This window comes from Suncus etruscus, chromosome 1 (genome assembly GCF_024139225.1).
Source record: "Suncus etruscus isolate mSunEtr1 chromosome 1, mSunEtr1.pri.cur, whole genome shotgun sequence".
Lineage (NCBI taxonomy): Eukaryota > Metazoa > Chordata > Mammalia > Eulipotyphla > Soricidae > Suncus > Suncus etruscus.
In genome coordinates, this window is record NC_064848.1 from 202685555 (window position 1) to 202698130 (window position 12576).

Genomic DNA, 12576 nt, shown 5'->3' on the forward strand with positions numbered 1-12576 from the left:
TATTAAAATCAGACGCGTAAATTAAAGCCCTGAAATTTATATCTCGTATTTATAGTATGAAATATTGGAAGCCCACTGCATTTTTCACAGTTGAGTTTAAACATCCATGTCCTAACAATGTGCCGTGCATGAGAGGAAGTCAGGGAACAGAGCCTTATCAGCTACCAAGACTGGTTCAGTTTCTCTCTATCCTAACTTTATGTCCCTTGCCTTCTCTCATGGACAGAACAAGCTCCACTGGAAGAAACATATATTATTTGGGGGGGCCATGCCCGTTGGTGCTCAGGGGTTACTCCTGGCTCTGCACTCAGAAATTGCCACTGGCAGGCTTGGGGGACCATTTGGGATGCCGGGATTAGAACTACCGTCTATCCTGGGTCAACTGTGTGCCAGGCAAATGCCCTACAGCTGTGCTATCGCTCTAGCCTCAGGAAACATGTATTTTCTTTTTTTTTTTTTTTTTTTTTTTTTTTTTTTTTTTTTTTTTTTTTGGTTTTTGGGCCACACCCGTTTGATGCTCAGGGGTTACTCCTGGCTATGTGCTCAGAAATCGCCCCTGGCTTGGGGGAACCATATGGGACGCCGGGGGATCGAACCGCGGTCCTTCCTTGGCTAGCGCTTGCAAGGCAGACACCTTACCTCCAGCGCCACCTACCCGGCCCCGAAACATGTATTTTCAAGTTGCTTATTCATTTCCATGCCTTGCTCTGTCTCCCCCAAATTTATATCCATCAATGACATTGATGGCAAGTCTTGCAATCATTTCATCTGCTTAAAAAGAAGAAAGGCAACAACTTGTTTGAAGAACTCGGAAAATGCATTTGAAAAATTTCATAGCAGCAACATGGCTTTTCTCTATGATATATATTTTTTTTGAATCTCATCTCATCAGAGAGGAAATGAAAACTCATGGAGTTCGAGTGACTTGACTAATATTAAGTGGCTGCGGCTGGTCCCAGCTTTCAGACTTTTGGCATCACCTCTCAGTGTCTCTCATGACTCAGACCCTGCATTAAAATTCGGCTGCATGTTCTTGTTTGTTTTCCACTACAGAAGCAGTGATCACCCTGAGAAAATCCCTTAGCCTGGGCTCTTCAGCTCTTCACACAAGTGGGGTTCCCTCTCTGAGTCCCCTGTGGGCCAGGCAGGCTCTGCAGTAAGGGCTGAAGGAAGCAGTTTCCTTTCTTATGAGGTGATGCTTGAGACAGAGACAGGAAACAACAAACCCACCCACAGACAGAAACTAAAGTGATTGCCTGTGCCGAGTGTCAGAAAGAAGAATAGGACGCTTTGATGAGAGACAGCACTGGGAAAGTAATTTAGACTGGATAGCCAGGGGAGGCCTTCCTAGAAGCAGAAACAGAGAGTAGGTGCTTCCAGAGTGCAGGCAGTGGTGATGGTCTAGAGGGAGGTGCAGATGACCCAGAAGGCTAGGAGGTCTGAGAAAAAACAAGTTAGAAACAATCAAAGAATGACATTAGGGAATGACTATGGTTATTCAGGGGACAGGGGATATTGGTCTGAGAGATAGATAGAGGGATGAAGGGATGGATGTTCGGATATATGTGTCTGTGTATGTTTGGATAAAGGCATGCATGTGTACCGTTTTGCATGCAGAGATGGAAGGATGGTTGGAAGAATGAATAGATCTTTAATTGGATTGTTAGAATGGAAGGCTAGATGGATGGGTGGACTGATGCTTGAATATACATGTGTGTGTATATTTGTATGGATGTATGTATGTACATATATGTATGTTTGTATGCTTGCATACAGAGTTGGAAAGATGAATGAATAGATGGATGTTTGCTGGATGGAGAGATGGAAGGGTGGATAGATGGAAAAATGGATAGAAAAATGAATGGATGAATGGGGGATGGAGATTGCTGATGGATAGATGAAAAGATGGATAGATGGAAATATGAATGAATGGAAAAAATAGGTGGATGGAGGGGGATGGATGTTTGCTGGATGAATAGATGGAAAGATGGATAAATGGAAGGATGAATGGAAAGATAAAAGATGGGTGGACATTTATATTGATGGATTAATGGGTAGCTGGAAGATGGATGGATGGGTGGATGTTTGAATGTGAATGGCTAGATGAACAGAGTGTATACGAATGGATAGATAGAGAGTTTCCTAAGAAGGAAACTCTTCCAGTGAAAGAGCAGGATTAGACAGGAGGAAGCCCAGAGAGACTGGAGGTTCAGACTCTCCTGAAAATTTTTATTTACACTAAAAATCCACTTAGGAACAGTCAAGATGTACTGCCTACACTTCCCTTTTAGGATACATGCTTATTAATTCATGAGACTATAACTTAGAGCAAGTATTTCTTAACCCCTTTCTAACTGTGGCCCCAACCCTTGTTTCTTTCCTGTGTCTCCCCTGCCCTGATGGCTGACCCCCTAGTTTTGTACCATGATGCCCCCCCATTTATGCCATGTTCACCTGTGTCCTCCCTGGATTCTCCAGGGGGCTCACAGGTAGGCAACATGCTCCCCGATGGGAAACGCAGATCTTACATGCTTAGCAGATTGTCTCAGGAATAAAGAACTGAGGGCAGGGGACTCAGCTGGAAGGACACAGCTAAAAATGACTCCCCATGACTTGGTTATTTCTTAATGGATTTCACAAAGCGTGCAGAGGCCTTCAGAACATATCCATCACTTTTGTTTATTTTAAAGACTCAGCCATGCACTATGTCACGCGTACTGAAGAGCTAATATAATCAGAGGCATCGTGCAAAGAAAGGGACTAAGGCTCAGGTGGTCACTGCTCAGAGATCGGAAACAACAGCCTGGCCACACCTCTTCCGCCCCAGGGCCCGCCTTCCACTGTCAATCAAGCTCCTCTTCTCTGAGCAGGTGTCAGTATGTGGAGATAATTGATGGACAGTAAGTCTAGTTGGGTCTAAGCCCTTCACCCCTCAATTTTCCTCTGTGCACTGTTCTCAGGGATCTGCACAGAGCAACCTATGGCCTTGTACCTGGACAATAAGTCACTGTTAAGGCCACCTGGTGTATGGTGTTGGGGGTCACTGGGTTGGGGGGCTGTACTATATGGCTCTGTTGTCCGGGCTCACATACTTAATAGACTTTGGAGTCCATGCCAGAGAATGGGGATCCTGCATGGTGGGGTTCATGGACAGGCTGTGCCAACCCACTTCAACAACCCACAGCAGCAGAAAGGCTTAGCCCTGGAGTCTTGTTAGTCTTCTTGGATTTTGTTTGTTTGGTTTTGTTTTGGGGGGCCATACCCAGTGGTACTCAGGGGTTGCTCCTGGCTCTGCACTCAGGAATCACTCCTGCCAATGCTTGAGGGACCGTATGGGATGGCAGGGATTAAAGTCGGGTTGGCAGCATGCAAGGCAAACACACTCCCTGATGTACTATCATTCGGGCTCCTTGCTAGTCTTCATGGGTTTTGGCTAAACCACAGCTATTCTGTTTGGTGCGCATGAACTGGCTTTTTTTTTTTTTTGACATACCCAGCAATGCTCAGGGGTTACTCCTGGTATTGCATAGAAGACCATATGGAGTGCCAGTGGGATAAAACCCAGGTTGACCAAGTTTAAGGTAAGTGCCCTCTCCACTGCACTATTGCTTCAGCTCTGAGATGGCATTTTATATTTGGGGTCTTCCAAGTAATAGTTTAGGGGTCCCAAGCTTGCTGAGATTTGGCCAACTGGGCTATTGCCAGAAATAGTGAGGTGATGATGCTTGGGTACTTCAATTCAGTGCAGAGAATGGAACTTGGGGTCTTGTGTTTTTGTGTTTCAAATGCACCAGCTCCCTCCACCTCTGCCAGTCCATCATCCAGGACCCAAGAAGCTATTCTGTCATGGTCAGGCATTTTTTATGATACAAACACTGAGGGGGAGTGTCACACTCTGCCTCCTTCATCTTGCCTCTCCCTACACACTGAATAGCAGCTAAAATGCCCCCTGGGTTCAGAAGGCCTTCCTCCACAATTGCCCACATCCCTTTACCCCTTCTACCCTCTACTATCCCAGTCCAAAATACTCACACCCACCTCAGGACCTTTGCACAGGAGTCCCTTAGTGGCCTGGGCTGACTTGCCTTTCACTTAGGATTTCATTGTTCCTCACAGTGTGTTCAATGGGGCCACCTCAGATCAGTTTCAGTGTCCTTCCCTAGTCTCCCACCTCCTTTCTTTCCTCACTCCTGGGCCTCTGTTCTAGCTCATTCTCCTTCCAGTTCTGGCCACCTCCTGGCTTTGCTGAGGCCAAAAGCACGCAGGTCTTGGCTCTGTGCTGCAACTGAGTCAGTGATAGAGCCAGGCTGTCTAAATGCAGCAAATGTTGTTTCTCCAGGAAACAAAGGCACAGACATGCTGGGACTGAGTGGGTGGGATGATAGGGAGAGAGAGTTCAGGTATGCGCAAGGCCCCAAGTTGGGTATCTGACACCATGTGTCAAATGCCAGTACCACCAAGTGCATCCCTGGAATCTGGATTCTCAGCATCTAATTCTTGGGTCCTATTGGCCAAGTCTTGCCAGTAGTGGACCTCAAACAACTGCTTGGGAAGATGCCTATCCCCCAAATAAAGACAGATCTGTGTCAGCCCGACTGTGGCAAAGCATAGAGTTTACTCCTGGCTCTGCACTTAGGGGGAACTTGGGAGACCCTATGAAATGCCAGGGATTAAAACTAGCCAGTTGTGTGCAAGGCAAGTGCCGTCCCCTTTATACCATGGCTCTGATGCCCCAAACCTCAATGTTTAAAGGGCAGTAGATGAGGTTCTGGGGTTCCCAGTTTGGGCCCCAAGGCTGAGGACAGGGATGGCCATAGTTGGGGAGAGACCTGGAGCTCTTCCCTGGAACCTGAGAGAAGCTGGTTTTATTCCCTTTAAAAGGTTCTCCTGCCTTCTTGGCCATGTAGGGCCACTTTCCTGGCCAGAACGTGATGGAGACTTTAACACAGCTCCAGAGACATATGGGGGGCAGGAAGGACTGGGGAAGGGGTGATGTTTAATTCACTTCCCCTTGGCAAGCAAAACCAAGGAAAGCCTTTGGGATTGAGTAAAGCCTTTGGGATCTACTCGGCCCTTATAAAATCTTGTTAGTGCCGTCTTATTCGCTTTTTATTAGAACCACATTCTGGTCACAGAGTCTGATTTCTGGCCAGGGGAGGAGCCCAAAAGCCCTAGCCTCAGAGAGGGGGCACCTAGGAGCCCCTTCAGCACAGTGGGCATGCAGGATGTCAGAACAGGGAGGGATTGAGAGGTGGGGAGAAGAACCAATGCTAGCTCTGCACACCCAGCCTCTGTGAAGCCACGGCAGAGATGGACAGACAGATGGACAAATGGACAGATGGATGGACAGGTGAAAGCAGGAAGCTGTGCATTGAGCAGGTGTCCCAGCTAGGGACATCTCCATGAGGACCCCAGAGGACCCTGCCTCCTCCAGTCCCCAGTAGGGGTATCTGGGAAATGCACCTGCTATGACAGAGTGACAAAGGCTGTGGGTGCTTTCTCCAGGAAGCCCTCCTAGGTAGCCTTACAGAGGGAAGAAATCCTAATTCTCCCCTCTCCTCCCCTCCCCACCTCAGACTAGCATTTCAGGGTTTCAGTCTAGCCCAGCTGGGGGCCTTTTTTGTGATTCAATGAATGGAAACAATCCCCATCCCTGTCTACACCTGGGCAGAGAAGACACAGAGGTGAGAGCTTGCCTAAGGTCACAAGGTGAGACAGAGTGCATGAAGGTGACATCTGGATGCGGGGAGGGTTGTGGGAGGAACCTCTTGTGTGCTGGAAGGTAGCAGGAATCCTGAGGCAAAGGGGGAGCCCCAATGATGGGGCTGGGGGCTCACAGGCTCTTTCTGAGCCCCAGTTTTGGCTACAGAGATTCCCCAAGCTATACTGGGTCCCTCAAGGTGACTCCCCACCCTCATCTGCCCGGGCACAGAAAGTTCCGGAAGCTCCTGGAATAGATCCTCTCACCTCACCCTTGTATAAACTGAGCCACAGGATGGATTCACAGCTTCACCCCCGGATTCCCCTTTCTCATCTGCAGAAACCCACCAAGTGAGTCTGGAGGTGCTGGTGCCTGCATATCTTCTCTCCTCTGCATGGGGTGTCAAGTGCCAGGCCTGGCAGACACAAGCTCATGCATGAACTACACTGATATGAGCACCCAACACAGAAACCCAGCACAAGTACCCTCCGCAACTGGCTAGCTGCCCTGGGGCCTTGGGCCCAGCACTGGTGCAAGTCAGCTCCATTGGGACCCTCCAGCCTCCAGCCTCCAGCCTGAGCCTTCAGGGAACTTGTTTTGTTTAGTTTTGTTTTATTTTGGGCCACACATGGTGATGCTCAGAGGTTGCTCCCAGCTCTGCATTCAGGACTCACTCCTAAGGGCCAGAGTAATAACACAACAGGTAAGGTGTTTGACTTGCATGTGGCCAACCCAGGTTCAATTCCCAGCATCCCATATGGTCCCCCAAACTTGCTAGAAGTAATTTCTGAGTGCAGAGCCAGGAGTAACTCCTGAGCACCACTGGGTGTGACCCCCACAAACACAAAAACTCAACCAACCAAACAAACAAAAAAAGAATCACTCATAGCAGGCTTAGGAGACCATACGGTATGCTGGGGATCGAACCTGGGTCGGCTGCATGCAAGGCAAGCACCCTACTTGCTGTGCTATTGTGCTGGTCTTTTTTTGGGTCTTGCAGAAGAGCCCCCCACTCCCAGACCTGCTACTAAAAGGGCTGTCTGTCTGCTTGGCTCATCAGAGCTCTTTTCCTTGGGTCACCAGCACACTACCCCCACCCCAAAACCCCTTGGAACTATCCTGTCTTGCAGTCCTGGGCCTCTCCCCATAAGGCCCTGGTATAAACCAGCCCCTCAGCTGAATGAGGATGGGGGCAGGTCTGTGTAGAGGGCTGGTACTGGCTGGTACTGAGACATGGGTAACCCCCATAGCTGCCAAGGAAGTTTCCTTCTTCCCCCCAAGGAAGGCTCTTCAGGGGTGGGGATTTGGGGAGTTCAGAGAAGAGGGTTTTCCCCAAAGGGCTGGAAGTGGGTGCTCTGCTAGTCTGCCCTGTAAGTCCTTCTGAATCCTAGACTTGTCATGTCACGTGTTCTTCTTAGATGACACCCCCCAAAGATCATGGGGGACCCCTATAGTGTTGCTGCTCCAGGGATGAAAACATTGGGGGCTCTGAGAAGTCTGCCAAGGAAAGAGTTGTTGCAGAACACTAGAGTTTCAGGGGAACTGTGGGCTCCCCCCTCTGATAAAATGGCCTGATCTGATTCCTGGGGAGGAGCAGCAAGAAGTAGAATGTGGTATGGGAGGCTTTTAAGGAGCCCGCTGGGACCCTCCCACCCGCACATCCCAGGGGATACTCACAGGCCACCTGCACCTCCGTCTGTCGCTGCAGCAGTGCACCCATGCGGTTGCGCACGATACAGCGGTAGAAGCCCGCGTGGGTACGGTCCAGGTTGGTGATCATGTACCTGCAGACGGACAGACAGACAGACAGCATTGAGCATCCCTGCGGCATGGGGAGATGGGAGGCAGTGGACAGTAGGCTCTTCCAGGATCAGCATCAAGGGGCAACCCTCTCAAAGGCAAGAGGAAAACTTCCAAAGAAGCTGCTGTACCTCAGTCCTCTGCTAGGGACTGGCACCCTGGAGTGTGATGGTTATTGACATGGGGGTCACTGACCCTGGGAGCACTTTGCTTTTCTCCTCAATGGTCCCCACACAGGATTTTTAATCAATCCAGAGTCCATGGATGCAGAGGGTGTCCGCTTTAAAGGCTCGTGGCCATCATTAGGCCCTGGCTCTTCTGATGCTCTAGGACAGAACCCAAGACACTCAGGCTGCTTCTGTGGGTGTGGGGAAAGGAAGTCCCACATTCAAATCCTGGGTGTCTGCTCTGGGTTCAGGAGGATGGGGAGCAGCGGGCTCACTAGGCTGAGAAGGGTAGAGAGGCAAGGCAGGTGCTTGTTCTGGGCCCCTCTAGGCTCTCCTTTCCCAGCCCTGTCTATGGGGCAGCCCAGCAGGGGGCTCTGAGAATTGGTGTTTGTGTCTGAGACGATTTTCTCGATCCCTGGGTGTTCGAGGCTGAACAACCACCTGCCTGCAGGCTATGCCAACCCTGGGACGGAACAATCTGTCCTCAACATTCCCACCATTACCATTGCCATAACAATTGTCATTGTCATTCCTTCTCCTCTGGTCATTTTCATCACTAACATCACCACTATTGTTATCCCTGTCACAGTCATTATGGTCCCTTCTTCTTTCTGTCATTATCCTTATTAGCACTGCCATCATCATCATTGTTATTTTTTCTTCTATATTCTTTTATTTGGAGGGGGTTTAGGGCACCCAGCAGCTCTCAAGGGTTACTACTCCTGGCAGGCTTGGGGGACCACCTGGGATGCCGGAGATTGAACCTGGGTTGGCAGTGTGCAAGTCAAACGTCCTACCTGCTGTGCAATCACTGCAGCCTCTTCTATATTCTTGTTGTAAAAACTTCTTTTATTGAATCATGGTGAGATACAGAGTGAAAAAGTTGTTAATGGTTGAGTTTCAGTCCTACTGTCCCAATACCCATCTCTTCTCCAGTTTTCATTTCCTGCCATCTGTAACCCTACCTCTATTCTTTGTGTAAGCTTACCTACAAGAAAGACCCTCCCATTCCTGGGGGGGGGTCTTGGGAAGGTTATAAAAGGTTTGGCCTAAGGGGCCAAAGGGGATTTGCCTGGATGGAGGTCACAGGAGAGATGGCTGAAAGAGGCTAGACACAGGGCAAGCTGACAAAACCATGCTTAAATAGGTTGAAGATTATAGGCTACACATATTGGCCAGGGCAAATAAAGATGTTATCTCTCTGGAAGCCTGACTGCATGTGAGTTTAATACCCGCCACTTTCCTGAACCCAGATACCTGCCGATTGGAGAAGGTGGAGCCACGTGGTCCTGAGTTGGAGGACCACCATCCAAGTCCATCCTAAGGGCTTAAAGCTACACCATCAATGTCCCTATTTTCCCCCTGTCTTCCCTCTCCTAGCCTGCCTCTATGGCAGATATCTCTCTCTCTTTCTCTATCTTCCTTTCTCCCCACCATCATCATGATTGCCCACCCTCATCTTTTTTTTTTTTTTTTTGTGGTTTTTGGGTCACACCCGGCAGTGCTCAGGGTTACTCCTGGCTCCATGCTCAGAAATTGCTCCTGGCAGGCACGGGGGACCATATGGGACGCTGGGATTCGAACCGATGACCTCTTGCATGAAAGGCAAACGCCTTACCTCCATGCTATCTCTCCAGCCCCCCACCCTCATCTTTGTCATGATCTTTATCCCTTTGATTATACTTGTCATCATTGTCATATCCTTGTCATCTTTAATGTCATCATCCTCATCCTCATCATTATCATCCTCTTTGTCCTCCTCCTCCTCCTATCTGTCATTTGCTCTTTTTTTTTGTTTTGTTTTTTGGATCACACCCAGCAGCACTCAGGGGATATTCCTGGCTCTATGCTCACAAATCATTCCTGGTAGGCTCGGGGATCCCTATGGGATGCTGGGATTTGAACCACCGACCTTCTGCACGCAAGGCAAATGCCTTACCGCCATGCTATCTCTCTGGCCCCCTATCTGTCATTTTCCCTGACATCCTATAGCCCTCTTCATCATTCTTCTGGTTCACCATTACTGTTCTCCTCCTCATCTTTATCACCATCACTCTCATAGACATCATCACAGTCATCCTCCTCATCATTATCTCCTCCTTGAGGTCACTGTCATCATCACTGTCATTCTTATCATTGTCATCATTAGTAACCTCCTCATCATGGTCTTCCTCAGAGTTGTCATCTTCCTCATTGTCATCCTCATGGTGTTCCTTGTCATCCTTGGTATGGTCATCCCTGGCATCCTCCTCCTTATCACTACCATCACCATCAGCTTCATCACTGTCATCATCTCAAAATCACAAAATCACCACTGGCAGCTCCTGGGCACCCCCTGTGCCAATGAAGTAACTTGTCTTTGTTTCTTCCTTTCACACAGCAGTTCCCCGACAACTGGGTATTCCACACCACTGACACTTAAAAAAAAAAGACACAGGCTTGACAAGACTGTCAACTCCACTCTGCTAAGTAAGATCACAAAAGCCAACCAGCCAGGCACCCAACCAAAAGAGCAAACAGACGTTCCAGCAACCAAACCCAGGAGAAAATGGAGATATTGTTCAAAAGAGCCAGGCAGAGAGAGAAGAACAGGAAGAGTCAGCACTTTATTTTAAAAGGACATCTTTGAGATCATGAGAAAGAAAGATAATCTCCACATAAAAGCGATTTACAATTTTACACTTCAATTTCATGCCAGGCCCGGTAAGCTCTGGTGGATGGACGGGAACAAAGAATGATGGGTCAGCGTTTAAATCTTTCATTGAGTTTCCACACTCAATTCCATGGAGGGTGGATATTTTTTGGTAACAAGCACCCCTATTTTGCAGACAAGGAAACTGAGAAAATAGCTCATTATTGACTTCATATCTAAGAGATAAGAGGTGAAGGTTTGCAAAATCTTTCTGACTTTAAGTGCACTCTGGTCACTAATTCACCATTGAAATTGTGTCCCAAAGGTCTGCCCACTTATGCTGTCCTGGAACTGAGATAACCCCAGAACCATGCCTGGGCATGTGCGAAACTTATTATTATTATTATTTGCAGTTCTAGCTAGAACCTCCCAAGCCTCTCATCTCAGACACCAGATGTAGCTCTAATCTGTGCTCTGTCAATGGTGTGAGGAGGGGAGCGACAGCACATACCTAACACTCTAGAAAATTTCCCTTTCTCCTTCACCCCATCCTCAACCTCTTTCTTCCTAGGTTCCCTCTTGCTCTGAAGGCTGCCCACTTCACTTTGAGGAGACTTGGCTGTGGTTTGAGAGGAGAGACGATGAAAGGCAAGACTGACAGGAAAGTGCTCTCCCTTTGGAAATGGAATCAGACGTGATTAACCAGCACCCACGACAGGGAAAGGGACAGAAACAGACAAATTACACACACATGAAATAAAAAGAAGAGAATATGGGCAAAGACCAGGGTGTCCAGGTTTGCACAGAGGCTGTGAGGCAAGAGGGGGTTGGAGGTTCACCCCAATATAGCTGGGAGAAGCACAGATTGTTCTGATCTCTGAGACTAATTCTCTCCAGAGTAGTCAATGCAAGACTCATAATCAAATGCTTGGACACAAAAGGTGGGAAAAAAATAAAGGATGTGAAGAGAACATAGCCCAGTGGGGAGGGTGTTTGCCTTGCATGTGATTCCTGGGTTCGATTCCTGTCATCCCATGTGGTCCCCTGAGCCTGCCAGGAGTCATTTCTGAGCACAGATTAAGGAATGATCCCTGAGTGCCACCGGATATGGCACCTAGAAGCAAACAAACCAAAATGGACAAGAGGGCACTGCATTGCTTATAGCAGTGGGGAGGGGCAGTGAGTAGTGGAGGCAAGTTATGCGTCCATTCATAGCATAGGTGAGGCTGCAGAGACAGTATAGCAGGCAGGACACTTGTTTTGTGTGCGGTTGACTTTAGTTCGATCCCCACAGATCCAGAGGAAGCCCTGAGAACTGCCTAAACAAACAAAATAGTCCAGTGGTCCTGTAGCTGCGGATGAACACAAGTTCCTGCGTCGTCCCTGACAGCACAGAAGTGGGGTCAAAGCAGGGCAGGTGTCAATGGGCTGAAAAATTAGAAGAAAATTCTACAGCCAGAGGTTTAGCATAGCGGGGGAAAGAGTCTGCTTTGCATGTAGTCGATCCAGGTTTGATCTCTGACATCCCATATGATCTCCTGAGCCTGTCAAAAGTAATTTCTGAGCACAGAGACAGGAGTAATCCTTGAGCACTGAGTGTGCTCCCCCAATAAAATTTTTTGTGACACACCAGAACAAAGTGAGAGAGTTAAGATCGCTAAAATGCCAACATGCTAGGATCAGGTGTTTGCCAACACAGACTGCCTAGTATTCAGCTTAATGGTCTGGGGCAAGCCAATGCATCCAAGAAAAATTCTGGGAGTTTGTGGCAAAAAAAAAAAAAAAAAAAGATATGTGCCTACGCACAAACACACACACACACACACACACACACACAAACACAAACACACACACACATTCTGGCATGGGCCCACACTTTCTGTGAAATGGATATTCCTGAAGATGTTATTTCCCTTTGGGGAGAGATATCGAGGCTAGGGAGAGAGAAGGGAAACTTGTATTCCTTTTCGGTTTGATCTCTTCTGCACCACCAGAATGCGCTTTATGGTATGCCTCGATGGTTTTTTATTTTAAAAATAAAATTAAAAAACGCACGCGGAGTCTATAATTTAAATAGATGTTATCAAGCGGCCCACGGGGACCCATTGGGCCCAGCCTTGTTTGCTGATGTCAGTTTTGGATGTCAAGATGCAAACTTGAATAAAAAGCCGGTTTCTGCCCAGCTGCGCTGCTCAATTGCTAGGAAACCCCAAACCTTACTGGGGGGGGGTCCCAAAGAAGGGAGATAGGACTGCTTTCAGAAAGAGGAGGGGGTT

At 48.3% G+C, this 12576-nt stretch overlaps 1 protein-coding gene across 1 annotated transcript in view; it reads right to left on the reverse strand.

Annotated features, from left to right (window-relative positions):
- SDK2 (sidekick cell adhesion molecule 2) overlaps positions 1–12576 on the reverse strand; it is a 198862-nt gene that overhangs the window by 83089 nt on the left and 103197 nt on the right. Inside the window, exon 3 of the mRNA XM_049769932.1 lies at positions 7379–7485. Coding sequence (XP_049625889.1) covers positions 7379–7485 — 107 coding nt within the window. The remainder of the gene's footprint in view (positions 1–7378; positions 7486–12576) is intronic.